Genomic DNA, 16599 nt, shown 5'->3' on the forward strand with positions numbered 1-16599 from the left:
GCAATCCAGGATTTGGACAATTTATTTTAGACTCACAGCCAGAGCAGGGCAAGGAATTGGGTACACTGAACAAAGGTGACCATGGAAATGGTTCAACATGAGCTGTCAAACGTCTCAACGACAAAGTGGTGGGCTCAGTGCAAAATCCCCAATCGGGGTTAAAAGAAATTGGGCCCACTTGAAAAGTTCAGTTCGTGGATCATGGCTTCCAGTGAGTTCAAATTCAGGGGCTCTCATTTAAAAGCTTGTTTGCTCATGCTGTCAAATTATTCTACAATGTTCATGTACTAGTGCACGTGTGTTAGTTTATCTGGTATTGCATTTACATGTATGTGGCAAGCATGAACGAACAGCGTGCAGTGTTGCCGCCAAAATACCTTGCAATGCCTCATGTTGCTGCGCTGGTAGTGGAGTATATTGATGACGGAGTACGTGTATTTAACAGACATTAGAAAATATTCATCTAGTTGGCCCACATGTACATTTTGTCCATGTATGTACATGTATGCGTTTACTACACTGTTTAATGGATTTGTGCATGTACAGGGATATGTATGTCTGATATTGGGACTTTACTTTGACAGCATAATGGTGCAAGATGGAAGCACATGTACAGGTAGGCATGTAAACAAAAAAAAGCAGTTCATTGAAAGTGTACAAAAACATACCTGTAGCGTCACACCCAAGCCAGTGTTGAGAAAGAACAGGTTACCTCAGTGCATGTGGCTGGCTGTCCCACCCCTTACCTTCCATTTGATCCTCATGTAAACCGCACCCACCAGAAAAAGCAGCTGTAACTGTACAGGAGAGTGATAAAATACATGTGTGGCACTGGTACATGTTTGCACTTCATAAACTACGATACATGCCCGGTATACCATACTTTTGGCAAAATCCTCCGGGACAGCGGTTACTTTTTCTATTTCAAGTCTGTGCAAAGAGCCCAGGAATTTTTAAACTTTCCTTTCAGTTTTTGGTTTTTTTTTTTCATTTTTTTTTGGTGCAGTTTTACTGAGGGGATGGTTAAAAATTCCAACGGTAAATTTATACAAGTAAAACAACATCTGACTCCGAATACGCCAGAAATATTGGAGATTTCAAGAAAGATCAAAACCCTTGGTGAGTCGTGTATAACCAAAGAGCAAGGATAGACTGATGGACAGCTGAGCTGGCTTAAGTGGCACACCACCTAAGCTGGATTCTGTCAACTTTTGTCACCTTGGGAGCTCGGCTGGGAAATTTCTCTTGTTTTTCTAGCAGGAAACATGACCACAAACTCAGGCAATCCAGCCTGCCCTAATAATCTTGTTATCACCTCTTGCAGCACACTTTTCCGTTGGGGTAATCCAGTCGTGGGATTCAATTAGGCGTGAGATTGGGGCTGGGCTTGCCAGAATGACACTAGTACAGGTACATGTATGTCGGGCATTATTCCACTGTAGACCAACCCAACTTGCGGGTCTGGCCCAAGGTTGTCGTTTGTCAGGAACCTGCATTTGAGTACTGAAAAATAATCACAACAAAAGAAAAAAGGAAATTCAATGAAGCTGGAAACATGTTTCCGTGGCTAGGAACAGCTGCCAGACGGAGTGTTACCAATATGTGCCCTCGATTTTCCTCGTCTTCGGCAGATGTTTGTCTAGAAGGAAGAGAGATGTGGAAGGGAAAGAAGAAAAGGGATTTAGGCTGATTTGAAAAATAAGTTTGTGACCTCTGTCCACTCACACAGGTTTTCAGTAAAATTGTGAATGTTGCAGAAATCTACTCATTTGTGAATTTCTTTGCTTTTAAAGGCTGGGAAAGGTTTGCCGAAAAATTGCTGACTTTTTGGACAGTCATGATGCACAGTATGGTCTTAGTCACCAATTTCTTTTGACAGTTTCTGTCCCTGTGCTTAGAAACTTTCCAGTGTGTCTACGTCCAGGCCCTGTGCTCGCAGCAATGTAGCCCAGTGGTAGCTAGCTCTTAGACAAGCCATGTTGACCATAAATAACCCCCAACTGCTTGGGTGGCAGGGTCAAAGGGCATGTCCCAAAACAGGAAGAGAGCTGTCACCTTAGAGTCCAATAACAGGGGTACACTCTTTTTGATGGGATGACAGACCAACCGTGCTACATGATACCCCCTCCCTCCCCCCTTCTCCTGTGTTTTGGGGAAGGGTGAGTTCCCGGATCCAATTTCAGTTTCCCCCCACAAGAGGAAGTTTGGCCCAGTCCAAAGACTAAACTGTTGTTCTGTGGAAGTTTCCCCAAGCTGGACTTTTTTTAATACACAGTTTGGCCCTGTGTTACTGATAAAAGTATTGGGCATCTCACTGGAAAACATTCCCATCCTTTTATGTCTGTTCACAATTTTGCAGAGAGGACTGTTTTTTTCAAGGGCAGAGGAGGGGGAGGGAGAAAGATAAAATTGGGGGGTGCAGAAAATTAGGAAATTACTCTTGTGCAGCCTTTTATGGGCCTTTCTAAGGAGTGAGGCTAAAGCTGGGGTTTTAATTTTTTAAATGCTACATTCTTTTGGAGAGAAAAGAAAACAGTTCTTTCAAATCTCCTTTCTTTCAATATTTAAAAAAGAAATTTGACTCTTGTTTCTTGGGGGGGAGGGATTATGACACCTCCCTCCTCTGTCCCCGTCTCCCACTCAGTCTGGCAATATTGCTTTTTTCACAATGTATTCCCACGTAATTACTTCAGCCATATCCGGTGGTCTCCTTGTTCAACAGTTATTCTCATGCCGCCAGTATCTCCTTTCATATCGGTACTTTGTATGGACAAAATTTTGAAATACACGTACATGTATAGGTAGTTACAGCTTGTGTACAAATGAATTAAGCACACAGGGTACAGAATATCTGGTGAATTTGACTGTGGCACTGGGTATTTTTCCGAGCACATTGGGCTTTTGCATTTCTTCATTTTTTTAAAATGTTTTTGCACGGCTCATTGCTTACCCTTACAGCCCATTTTGCTCAACTTTTATGACCGCAAGAATCAAACTAAGTTCTCTTGCACGAACCTGTCCATGTACTGTATCTGGTTTCAAATAGTATCCCGGGGTCAGAGCAGGTTAAACGGTTCTGTGGTTATAAAGCAGGAATGTCTTTTTTTTTTCAGCTTGTTTCCTGGATAGTATTATTTGTGGTATTGCCTCCTGTCACTTTTCGGCCTGTTTTTCTCTCCTGCTACTAAGCTAAGCCAAGAAACTTTTTTAAAAGTCATTGTTTGTTCAAAAAGAAAAAAAAAATGCCCCCAAGAGATTGATCAGGAGTGGCTGTTTTGGGTGTTCCCTCCCACAGGATGACATGGGGGGCGTGGGCCGGGGGTGTCCGCACCAGAACCCCGGCCAGACCTCCTGCCTGGGCAAGGGACGGATTGACGCCAGCTGCTGCATGGATGCCCTCGATGGTGGTGGCGCAGCCTGCTCCTATCGGCCGGGGATCACCACCGGGGTGCTGTGCTGCAAGAAGTCAGGTGGGTAGATGTACCAGTGTTGCTGTGGAGTCAGTCACAGAGTCCCTACAAGTCCGTCACAATTCACCTGTTCTTCAATCCAAGTGACAAGCTGTTCAGTGAACTCTTATGAAAGCATTCCTTTGTCATTGCTTACCCTGTCATTTAATCATGACAGATCTTGTACAAGGACTTGGGACTGCACTTGTGACTGGACTAGTGAAAGAACTTGTTACAGGGCCTAACTTAAATAAACTTTGGTGGTAGTGAGTAGTTGGATTGTTAAGTGCGATAGTATTAAAAGTACAATGTACATATGTACCATCTTAAAACTCTCACACTCTAATAATAATGATAATAATAATTTCTATAATATCACTTAAAACTAAATTGTCAGTGATGCTTCACATTCAAAATACTAGATAAAACACAATAAAAATGAGCAAAACATTACAACTACACGTAATATACCGTACACATTAAACCTCTAACAAAACATTCCGAATGCTTCATTAAAAAGATAGGTCCTAAGATTGGCTTTAAAATCAGAGAAAAGTGTAATTTGTCTTGATGACACAGGCAAGTCATTCCAGAGCTGAGGGTCAGAGACATTAAATGCTCTATTTCCGGCACTGACTTTTTTTGGACATTTCCATTCAAGAATTGGAACTGAATGAGCTCTAGTTTGTCATTTCAATTGTTGAAGTGGGAGACTGAGATAAGCAGATCCAGTGCCCCAAAGGGCTCTGAAAGCAAATATGAAAAGTTTAAATTGAATCGGCTGCTGACCAGGGAGCCAGTGTAGACGGTCAAGAAAACTCTCTACCCCATGCCCTCAACTGCAGGGGTCCACATCTCAAAATCTCTGGAGCTTTTTGGATCTCCACAGAGCTAGAGGCCGAGAAGAGATGTCACCGTAGGAAAGTTGGAGCTTGTTTTGGGCTTATTTATAGACCCCTTAACTCTCATAAACTATGTTTTTTAACTCAAAAGTTCCGCTCATAAAAAAATGTCTGTTGAAAAATAAATTGTTGATGAGTGCTCCGAGCTTGTTCCCATCCTTGGCTGTCCCAGATTTGATCTCTGGGGGTAAAAATAAAAAGCCACAGACACAGTGGAAAGCCTTGGTGCCATGTCTACTGGGATAACAGCAACCCACAGCTCCTCAGGGTAAAGACTGGCTGACCTTATGGTCAAGGACAATTTCAATGAATGGTTTTCCTCTGGCACCGGGGAGATTTGCTTTTCCCTGATTGGGGTACATTTCATTTTTTTCCCCCCTTTTAAATCACAAATTTTATTATGTTAAAACTGTAAACATGGCATAAGCTTCAGCAATTGCTCTTAGTTCTATTTATCGGAGCATGAAGCACACACAGCCATATTGCATTAAAGGGGTTTATCTTGAGTTGGATTTCTGAATGGAATAATTGTGGATGGACTTTTCAAAATGAATGCATTATACAGTTTCTTCGGGAATTTCTGTCACCGTGCTTGTTGAGTTTTTATTCTTGGGAGATTTGAACCGCACAGCTGATCTCATCAGCAAGCTCAGTTGTTAACTTAGTGATGAAATACCGGCACTAGACAAGAGGTCATGGGTTCAAGATCGGCTGTAGCCAGGTTGGGATTTTTTTTCTCACAAGCCTCTCAGGCTGCCCTTTGAGCGACAAGAGCTCAGTATCGACAAAATAACAAATCACTCACTCAGTCCCATCCAAATCAGGGTTTGGTTTAATTCATTGTGGTACAATTTATTGTACACATCTCCACAACAAGATGATGTAAGTCCATGTGGAGTCTACGCTTGGTTAGGTTTCAAAGTGACTTTGAAGGTGAAAAAAGGGTTTTTTTTACATATGCATATTAAGATGCAGTTAGCCACCAAATACCTGTATCACTTGCCATTGGCATTGGAAGGTTTTGTTCTTGATTCAGACATCTCCAACATCTCTCAGAGTCCGTTGTTGGGACAACGAAAGTGACTCAACATTTCCCAAGATGCACATTAGTTGTAAAGACCCAGTCACAAAGGGTCAACTTCCAAACCCTTTACGACCTGAATTGGCGACAGGGAACCCAACCACTTTACCACACCCGCCAATAGAGGAACTCCTGTTCACCGGGCAAGAGTCTGGGAAAGTCGCGACACTTTAAAAAAAAAAAGAAATAAATGAAAAATCAGGCCAGCCCTCCCTTGTTAAAGCACGAAGAACCCGAGACCGTTTCTGTGTTGGGTACGATTTCTTTGGGGACCCTAAGTAAATTTGGTAATAAATACAGAGGCATGACATGTCTGCAGGCAACTCTTTGTATTCAAAGGTACACTCTGAAAGGTTTTCTGTAGTGCTAATTTTTTTTTCTGTCTCGGGGAGGGGGGGTTGGAGAAAGGGGAGGAGACTTGGTCATGTGGGCATGTCAACATCTTCTGCCATTACATTTTGTAATCCACACAAGAGCTTACATTACAAAGCAAGCAACATAAATATGCGTTTCCGATGGTTTGTTTTTTTTTCATTGGTTTTAATGCAGAAAGGGCACCGGTCATCCACACCCACCTTCCACCTGAAGTGAGCATAAACGAGGGAGACGTCTTCACCTTGCATTGTCACACTTCTGGCAGCCCCGCCCCTAGCATCAAGTGGCTCAGGGATGGCTCGCCGGTCGATCTCACCGACAGAAGAGTCCATCTGGCGCCCACAGGTCAGAGAATACACCTACTCATTATTTGTAAACCCTAACCTTGCATCGCCAGTGTGTATGCTTCTCAAACAAACTTTCATAGCTCTTACTTTCCATGTGAAGGTGGCCTGTGAGGGCCATACATCCCTGTCAAGGTACAGGTACATATGCCTGAGCCAACCTGACAAAATGAGTCACGAGTCCCCACAGCCACTCTCGAGTTGAAGACCTTTACAAATGTTGCACAGTGGAAATTAAGAGGAAATCTCGACAGATTTTCACCCACACAATGTCCGTTCCTAAGGATGCCATGCTGAGTGATTCACCACAACAAAGAGTCCAGTTTGCCTTCTCTGGTAAGGGAGCTAGAAAGAAATGGTCTCAAGACCCATTTTGTCAAGCTACCGTAGTCACATTGTTTTGCCCAAAGCAACAGGAATCTAATGGTTCACTTAAACTTTCAGGAGATAATGCCCTACATTCCATGCATAGTACCGCAACTGTAACTGAGCTGTGCCTTCCTCAATCTTACAAAATCTTTCAAACCTCACTGGTAGATTTTTAAAGAATATGGGAAGGTTACGTTTGACATAATGTACTTGGTTTCAGTCTTTTTGTAGTAGAGTGGCTGATTTTTTTTTACTTTTTTTTCTGGTGTCTGTTCAGGGACCCTGTACATCACAAACGTAAATCCAATGGACGCTGGTCAGTACTCATGCATCAGGGTCAACTCAGCTGGCACAGCCAGGGAGGATGCCTTCCTCCAGGTCATCAGAAAGGGTGAGTATGGTTAGCCCCACCCATTCCTGTCCCTGTCAAGATCGGGAACTTGTTTTGGTCAAGACTCAAGCCATTTTGTAGTCCTGTATCCTGCTGGGGTCCAATTTCATCAGTTAGTCAGCAGAAGTTTCTGTACAACAAATTTATACGCTAAAACCAAAATCAGCTGGGCACCAGCCACAGGGAATACACAGTGTAAATTGTTTTGGCTGGTTACCTGCATACCGGGTACACATTAACCTTGGTCAAGGCCAGATCTGCATCAAGACATAGTTCATGTTTTTCCTGCATAGTATATGTTTTAATGCTTGCAGAGCAGTTTAAAATGAGAATATTTCAAGAGATTCCAAAGCCATTAAGCCAGGAGGGCTGAAGCAATCGCCCCCAGTGCCACCCTGAAGTTCCAGGCCTGTCGCTATCCGGTATTTTTGCCTGCAAGTAGATAAGTAATTGTTGCAAAGTGTCCTGCTCAGGGACGTAAACAACTGTAACCTTGTTGAGCTGATTGGCGTCGTCCCAGTTTATTACTGTCTGAAAGAAGCCTGAAGAATCAAGCCTGTCAGCTGCATTCACACTGCAGTTACCACAGAGGGAACAGTCATGCTGTGCTGTTGTGTAGGCATTAAGCTAGACTCCTAATAAGTCGTGATTAAGCCGTTCAAAAAATTGGCAAAGACGTCTCAGAGCATCCTGCGGATCAGTCTCGATAAGTCAGCCGCAGTTTCTGTCCACTTTCTGACCCCCACCCCTTCCTTTTGCTGCCACCGACTGAATTTATATCGTAGTAACCGCATCCGATACTGAATTAAGTTGGTTAGGGCTGTTGACCAGCATCCTGCTGGAGCAGCGATAACAATCCCGACTGCATTTGTACATGATGGGTTTCATAGTTTGGCACATGTGCCCCAAACAATTTCCATTGAAGAGGTCCTGGATCAGTCCTAGTCCAACGTGGATCAGAGTTTTCCTTGCGTCCTCATTCATGCGCATTCATGCCATTGGATCAGTCCGTATAACGGGGACTTAAGTGCACTGTTACTAAATACACACCTTACAGCTCGTGTGTATTAATTTCATAACATCCAACATTGTGCGCGAATTGCCCCCAGCAAGCATTTCCAAGTTTTCGGTTGAATGTGCACAATGCAAGAAAAACACCCCCACAGCATTGGAGAAATTGCAGTTTTACTGAAGCAACCTTGCAACTTAAAGGAGGAGTTTTGCACGGAGCCTTTAATGTCTTAATGCACTTGTACATGTACCGGGTACATACCTAGTCCATAGGTGTGAATCACAGTCGGTGATTGGGAGTGCGAACTGTGAGACCTTTGGCAGCCCCCTTTCTTCCTCAGTACCTGGCTCCTGTCAGGAAGAACGTCCGCACTTGTTAAGCCTTTGATAAATCTAGGTTGCTCCCAAATGTTCCACATTTTCTTCTCTTTTTTTCCCACCTCTCTTGTTTCCTTCTCTTCAATGACTAACACAAATCATACATCCTGATGCCCAGTCAGAGATTTTCGGGCGATCACGAGGGATGATAGGATCAGAGACACTGCCCACTTTTTTTTTTTTTATGTCTCAGGAAAATGAATGAATTAAGAGGTTAGTGGCAGGGTAGGTAGTCTCACACCTGCCCTGGGGGGCATTTTGTCTTGGCAGACTGCACAAGAGAGGTGTTTCTTTGTCAAAGTCACTAAGTTGTTCACAATCACTGCCCCAAACATATCGCTCCCTTTAGTTTGTGGAGAAAACTGGGAAACTGTACCAGGAATCTCCAGACTACCATTACAGCACCAATAAACTGAGCTACATTTGTTTATTGTTGTCAAGGTGACAGTGGAAGCACTTCCAGCTCAGCATGCACAGTGTACATTAATTCTGTGGGAAGGCAGAGTAAAGTGGGCAGAATTGTCCAAACCTTTCTTCAGTTGCGAGTCATGTTGGCAGTATGCATGTTGACTCGTTCTTGTTAGCTCTCTAGTAGGTGAAATTAAACGTAGGCACAGAATGAGAAAGTTTGTTTGTTTGTTTGTTTGTTTGTTTTTATTTCCATTCATACAAATAAGGTACACAAAGTACATAGAAATAATTACAGGAAAAAACAACAACATGATAGTGCTCAAACATCTTTAGCCTTGAGCCGTCGATGTATTGGAGTCAAGTTGCGGCCCATTTGGAGAAACACAAGACAAAGTGGTTAGAAAATGTCTGATGTTGGACTGTCAAGTCACCCTCTTGCTCTGTCTACAGCAGCATTCTGGGTGGAGGGAACACGTTAATGTGAGGTTGTTCTGACAGCTGTGCATTTGCCTGCTTATTTCTACAGGTTTGGTTTGTGCCAGATCTGTGTTTCAAGTTGTCAATAGCTCTCATCCCCAATTTTCACAAAGTGGAAAGTAAGACTTGAAGGTTTCTATGTTGGAGAGTCAGTAGGTTGTCTCTTGGTGGCAGAACCAGGGGTATAATCAGCATGTGTCTCATTTTTCATTTGTTTGGTTCTGGTGGTGCCACTGCCAACTCCAGGACTTCATTTAGATTCTTGAATTTCTCCTGTTTACCAGCTCCCTTAGCTTGCAGCGACGGCTCCACAGAGGGCCTCGCCCACTTCCAGGATGTGGCGGCCTGCGCCGGCTCGTGGAAGGGCCACGTCCGCAAGGGGAAGATCCTGTGCGCGCCCGGCTGGCACGTCTGTGATGCCCGGGATGCTCCGCTGCTGGCCCGTGTCAGCTGGAAGGACGCCAACAGCGTGATCGGCTGCTACGCCATGAACATTGCCAACAACTTTGGGACGTGTGCAAGGTGAGTGCTTGAGTTGGGGTCCTTGAGTGAGCACTTAGTTTGAATACTCGATACGCTCTGAAGCCAGATGTGAAACTTTTTTTGCTGCCGAGCAGTGAGCAACTTCGGTGTTCAGACAGCTCATGCTCAAAATGAAGCACGTCATAGCTTATTTCAGAACAAGTGTTACGTGCTGTATGCAATTTCGTGTCTGTCAGCATGGCATGGTCGTACGTACTGCACATGTACGTACAGGTAATCTGTTACTGAGTTCTGTTGCGTTGGCGGGTACATGTACTTTGTTCTCAAATAACCTACCCTCTGAAACAATCCAGAAGATATTTTGAGGGCATTTTTTTAATGGAAAAGTGATATGTTAAGTTCATTTTTTACATGTCTATACAGTCAAGCAATGCTGTGCTTTTTTTTCTTCAGAAGTTTGTTTGGGGAATTGCCAACAATTATTTCAGTGAATAGAACTGCATAAAGTGAGCTGCCTACATGCATCTGCCATTGTTGGTCGGCTGTCGGATATCCAGGTACTTGCCACAGCCCTGGTTGGTTGGTTTGGGTGTTGTGATTTGGAACTCAGGTAATAACGCCCCCGAGGTGTTTGCAACACTGATGGGGATATCCCCAGTAATAAGGGACATCCATGGCTGATTGTCAGCACGTCGCACTGAACTGCCGCTGGCTTCCATTCGACTCCACTTGCACTCTGTGAAACAGGTAGCGGCAATTGCTACACTGATCACCAAATAGAGCTTGACCTTTCTTAAAATATCTCTGATTTTAGCGTGCAGCAACTTCAAATGAACAAGACAAAAACACTCCACCCTGTTCAAATTCCTATCTCATGAATAGAATACCGTGTATTTTTTTTGGGGGGGTATAGTTTGTCATCATAGAATGAGCCGTACTGTTGGTAAGTGGCAGTGTGCAGTTTGCCACTTGCCTGTCACAAGAAGCATGCTACATATACCAGGGGGGTACTTCAAACAATAAACAGGCAATTTGATCTGTTCAAATTTCCGCCGTAACCCAGAATATTTTAAAAGCATATTTCCTGAAGTTGCTTGCATTGTTTAAAAAAAGTGCCACAAAACTTCAGCTATCGCAACAAATTTATTCTGAAAGCCCAGCTACTCTAGAAAGCTCTTCAGGTGACAAAAATCATCAGTCGACTTGAAAACCTTCAAACAGTAAATTATATTGATTGGTCTCGTGTGAGGTCTTGTGTGAGCCTACATGGGGTTGTCAGTGGCTAGGTACACCCTGAACCCATTTTGTGAGAAAAACTGCTTTTGCAGGAGATTGAGCAACAGACACACCTGTAGTTGATTCAGACAGAGAGATTGGGACTTCTCGCACAGGGCGCTAAAATTACGGACACGTGCGGCAGACTTGTTATCTCTATTAGCGGAGATGATGTGAAAATGTGTCCTGAATCAGGCCCGGGGATCTGGATTTATTTAGAGGCGGTGAGGAAATTCATCGGCAAACACAGTACGCACCTTAGGCCTATGCTTGTGTTTTGTGTCTGGTCAGAGATGGGGCGTGCCGGGTTGGGCTTGGATGGCATGGTGGTTTATCACCAATCAATTTTCCAAAAATGCTTTTCCAAGGGCGGAGAAGAGAAAAGATGGCTGTGCAGTGATTCATTCCTGTCCGTTCCTGTCCACTTACTGTTTTGAGTTCAAGCACCCATACAGTTGTACCGTTAGTTTTCCTTACAATCACAGATTTAGTCCTTGTAAAATAATTTGGTATCTTGTCGTTTTTAAATTTTAGATAACATTTGCAATACATGTGTCAAATCCCACTTATGCATTCACGTAAGTCCCTCCATAGTTCATATATATAGATATCTCTTTCAGGGCTTAATTTGGCAGACGTCTGACCTGCCACCTCTAAAGATAGCACAACTGACCATTTTTGAAGCTGTGACCTCATAGTTGCCATGAAAAGAAACTGAGGTGATCCTGTTGGTAGCCAGTGAAAGTTCCTAGACTTTTCAACTTGATGCCAGAGTGTGAAACATTGGATTAGGTGGCCAAGGGTGTCAGGGATTTTTTTTTTGTTGTTTTTTTGGTAGAGTGCCAGCAGGTCTTTACTTGAGAGACAATAGAAGTTCATAGGCTGAGAGCATCTGCATGTGATGGCACATGTATGTGCCTGCATTGCAGTGTTTCAGGACAGGATGGTAATTTTTTTTTTTTTTAATCAGAAGTGCCCGTCTTGCTTAGGGCTCAGCCCTCAATCAAGAGAAAATAAGGAAGGAAATTTAGTTTAACAAAAAACCGGAAGGTAAAAACCCCAGAGAAAATTTAAAGGGGGGGGAGGGTTTCAGGTGGAGACTTTTGAGGAGCAGTCTGCTCTGTCTTTGTTTTTTTTTCTCTCTGGAAATTGACGAAACCAGACTGGAAGCACAGTTTTAATGTAGTACCAGGGACCAGTTTCTCAGACCTAAGCATAGACATTTGGCAAAGCTTTGAAAATATTTGGTCAAAAACCAGCAAATATGTCACGCATTGTGTACTTCTTGCGACAGATGTCTTTCATTAATACTCTTTTCATTTTCGGCAGTCTGCCTGACCTCTAGTGACAGATGTGTTCTATTAATACTCTCTTCTTTTGGAACTGTCCTTTTGACCGCACTGACCCTACCTCTACCCTACCCCTACCTTCTGTCCATCATCGGGCCCCTTCCCAGATCGATGCCTTGACTATCCCCAAAGGTCCTATCCCAACATTTTCCCCCTGTAAGTTTCGGGAGCCACACATTTCCACATTCTTCATCGTTCTCGTCTTGGCCCACCTTAACTCTGGGCTCTACTGATTCCCCGTCTGTTGAGTGATGACATTGCTGGTTTCCCCCTCTATCGACGCAACATACATGTACCCATACTTACCCTGGCTGGTTGGCTCCGTCAGGAGCACCGTCCAAACCCACCAATTACATTTCTACCCCTGTTCAATTTCCCCGTCTGCCCTGGGTTTCCTTCAAACGTGTAGCCACATGTAATCCTTGCTCTTGCCAGAAACATTGAAATTACATGTGGTGACATTTGTATGGAGAGCACTGAGGCAACTGTCAGAACGTCATCCTTCAGATGCCGAGATTTGTCTGCAATTCTCTATTTGCCAACTCCCTTCCTTCAAAGTTGATGTCTTTGCAAGAATTTAAAATTAGAACAGATGACAAGGTGGACTATTTATCAGGCTAGTGTGTGAACCAGTGTTTTTTGTGACCCAATCAAACATGTACGCCGAGCTACAGATTGGTAGCACAAAATATGCGCTTTTCACTTCAGTCAAGTGTTGGGTATTAGCTCTGTTTTCCTGGCCAATTTTCAACTGCATCTGTTGCCTATTTGAGCAATGGAAACTCATCAGAGCGTGAGCTTTTTTACAACCTTGTATTGTAGCAAGTGTCCCAACATTATCACCAGAGAACGTGCAGTTTGCCGAGCCCATGGGCAGCAGCACACTCTCACACGTATGCTTTTTACAGCATTACGGAACCTCTTTAACCTAACATTTTCATATTGGTCTTGGGAGATTTTAGGAGTTTTTTTCTGCAGGGTACCGGCACGTGCATGACACAGTAGTGCTCAAATGAGCCACACCTGGGTGTGTTACCAACAGCCTGATATCTCTAGAGAGTAGAGGAGTCAGGAAACCAGACCTAGCCAGACTGAGTCTGGGCTTGATTCTGCACGATCCAGAGCACGCAAGTTTTTTTTTCTGTGCATACTTATCCCCTACATCATCGCTCTAATAATAAAAACCACAGAGCCCGAGGCAAGTTTCACTGCGGGGCCGAAAAGTTAAATGTTTGCAAGACGATATTTGTCTACAAAATTTTTTTGACCCCAAGTGCAGCCGAGAACAAGGGAAGTTGAGATTATGGAGAGGGCAGGGCCAAAACCTGTCAGTGAAAATATCCCAAAGTTTTTCTAGACTGCAGTGGCTTCAACTGCTTCAAGTACTGCTACAAAAATAATTCCATCTCCCATCTTTGTAGCTTTGTAGATGTGGATATGTGTCTAACGATAAGAACCATAAACAGGACGCTGGACGAACCCTTTCTGGCAACTTGAACAGACAGTGTGCCACATTTTTAATCCGTCACAAGCTTGGCTCAAATGCAAGTTTCATTTGTGCACAGTTGCGCATTGAAAGAAAAGGCTGGGACTGAGAATTGTGTCCTGATTGTGTGCCCTGGACTGCAGTGGTGCATGGGCTAGTTGCAGTAGAGCCGAGGTTTGGCCAAAAGAGAGTGCTGCATTTCACTGTGCAAAATCTGATCAGGAATCATTTTTAGCTTTTAGAAGTGAACGTACATGTACACCGCACACGTACGTGTTTCAAGCCTGAGCCACACTGATCAACGGACTTTCCACAAAAGCTCTTTGAGAAGTTGTCACCATGGCTGGACATTGATCTGTTCAGAAATCTAAGTCTTACTTTCATTGTGAACAAAATTTCAGCAATTTGCTAATCTTTCAGTCGTTTGAAGTTCATGATCAAAAGAAAGGTACCTGGCTCATGCTTGCTGTGAATACAAAACAATAATTGATCCTCCGGTGTGAACTCACTGTAATCTGCAGGAAGATACGGTACAAGACCTCAGAATTTTTGTCTTCCAAGACTGGGATTGAAGGGCAGTACATGAACTCCTAGCTTTTAACCCAGTTTACCCACTGGGTACTCCCAGTCCACACAGGGCACGCACTCCCCCCAAGGAGTGCCCTGTCAGTTCCCTCAGGAAATCAATTAATAAACCCTGTGGGCTCCCAGGAGCAAGGGGAACCAAGCAAGGAACAGGAAGACCTCCCCCCCCTGCCAAGCTGAATTATGCCTGCCCATAAAACTGAAATCGTTCTGGCTGTTGCCTATATGGATAATTCGAGAAATTAGGTGCCCTTTTTTGTGAGCTCCTGTCACATCTGGCCTATGATTTTGTAAGTTCAGAACACAAGTTCTAATTTCCAAGAGTGACGAATCAATACAAACTACCACCAAACAAATAGTAATAGTTTGAAATCAATTCCGATGACATTTCCACATCAAATAGCAAAGGCCAGATGTAACAGGGGCATAAATGTGTCACTTTTGGACCCCTAATTTCTGGATTTGCCCATATAAATTAGTGTCTATTCTGCGTAAAAAGTTGAATGTCAATCAGAACTCCTGCTAGTTCGCATTCATAATTAGGGGCTTTCATTCAACTTGGCTGTACACGTACATGTTCATATAGTTCCTGTCTACTTGTACCTGTGCTAGTATATGGTCTAACCCCCAACCCCGTTATAGTCCAATTGCATTTGGGCTTACATTTATGTACCAAAAGCAATGAGTATGCAAAGGACTGGTAAGTGAGGATTTGTAACTGTTTTTAGAACTCCATCACTAGGTATGCTTTGTTATTAATACTTCTGCATGTTGCGTAATTTGGAAGATTTTCATTTACGTTGTGCAAGATAAAAAATATCTTCAGTTGAATTTAAACTGGTTATATTCACTGTTCCTCTACATGGTTTGGGGGAAAAGAGCCTGTCCGATCAAAGGCTAAAGCAAAGGTGTCCTTAGGGCAAACCCTTGCTTAAAAGGAAAGGCTTGTTGCATTTTCTGTTTTTGTGACTTCTGTCAAGACTTCGAACAAAACTCGGACAAATCTTGTGAGATGGCGTCGCAGTCTCCTGGTTGTCTGAGCTACTGCTGGACATGGCTTGAGTCCTGGTCAAGTTGGACGTAGTAAATGTAGACCTGCCAGCCTTCTTCATCAGGTCTGATTGCTCTCTGTATCATGAAAACAAAGCAATAACAGACGAAAATTTTGACCGGATCGATGGAAACTTTTTTTGTAACACACACCTTTAGATTTTGTCGTTGGACGTTTTTTATATCGATACATGCCTCTTACAAATGCTGGCCCGAATGACTACCCCATTATTTACACAAATAAACTGGACATGTCATTTCCAGTTTGACAAGAAACAGACAGAGCTGTAGGCGTAACTTGTCATATGTTGGTTTCCATTGTAGCTGCACAGGGGACAAGTATTCCAACAACATGGCCGGCATGGGCCGGCACTGCTCCAAGAGGCGGCGGAGACAGCCCTCGTGTCTTGGCGAGGGTCGCATCGATGTCTTCTATGGCAAGCGGAAGCAGGGCGGGCCCAACTGCGCCTACCAGTCGGGGCTGGTGTCCGGCGTCGTGTGCTGTCAGCTGGTGTCGGAAAACAGGGACAAGGGTAGGTAGAACGTCTTGTCACTGATGTACATATGTTATAACCCTAACCCTCCTCAATTCTCCAAAATCCTTCGGGTAGGTTTGGAGGATTGAGGGTGAATTGCAAAAGTGCATGGCTGATTGCGAAGGACGCCATGAGTGAAGGTCATGGGTTACACCTTGTGTTGTTCTTACTCAGTCATGCATAAATCCAACCCGGTTTTTTTTTTTAATCAACCGTACTGTTCAAGAATGCCGTTTGTATTGCCTCAACATAATGACAGGAATTGCCGGAGGATTTTGAAGGACTGAAGTACGGTAACATTTTCAAGAAGTTTTGGAGGATTGAGGAAGAATCCAATTTTTTTCACCTCCAAATTGGAGGATTCTGGAGGATTGAGAAGGGTCCCTAGCAAAAAGGGCCTAAGGGGTTAGGGTTGATAATTGGAGGACTAGAATGAGCCAGTTCAGTATTCAACAGTGAAGCCTGTCCGAGGTCATTTGGGAACAGGAAATCACATGCAGGAGGTCTGCCCCATAGATGCAATCCTACGCCTGGTGTGCGTTCATTGTTCTCAAAATTGTGGCATGCATGAGCAAGGTGCCACTGATTACCTCGTATCCAGACATTATCAGCCCTCACTCAGAGCCATCAGTTCCCTGCCTCAAAAT

General features: G+C 43.8%; 1 protein-coding gene across 2 annotated transcripts in view; it reads left to right on the plus strand.

Moving 5' to 3' along the window:
• Positions 1 to 16599, plus strand: part of LOC110977079 (uncharacterized) — a 43676-nt gene that overhangs the window by 17788 nt on the left and 9289 nt on the right. For both annotated transcript variants that reach the window (XM_087144815.1, XM_022230884.2), the window contains exons 3-7: positions 3296 to 3470; positions 5982 to 6152; positions 6798 to 6911; positions 9473 to 9710; positions 15741 to 15949. In XM_087144815.1, the coding sequence (XP_087000941.1) occupies positions 3296 to 3470; positions 5982 to 6152; positions 6798 to 6911; positions 9473 to 9710; positions 15741 to 15949 (907 nt within the window). The remainder of the gene's footprint in view (positions 1 to 3295; positions 3471 to 5981; positions 6153 to 6797; positions 6912 to 9472; positions 9711 to 15740; positions 15950 to 16599) is intronic.

Source organism: Acanthaster planci, linkage group LG13 (assembly GCF_054643075.1).
Source record: "Acanthaster planci isolate LZ-2023a linkage group LG13, COTS_SCS, whole genome shotgun sequence".
NCBI classification, from domain to species: domain Eukaryota; kingdom Metazoa; phylum Echinodermata; class Asteroidea; order Valvatida; family Acanthasteridae; genus Acanthaster; species Acanthaster planci.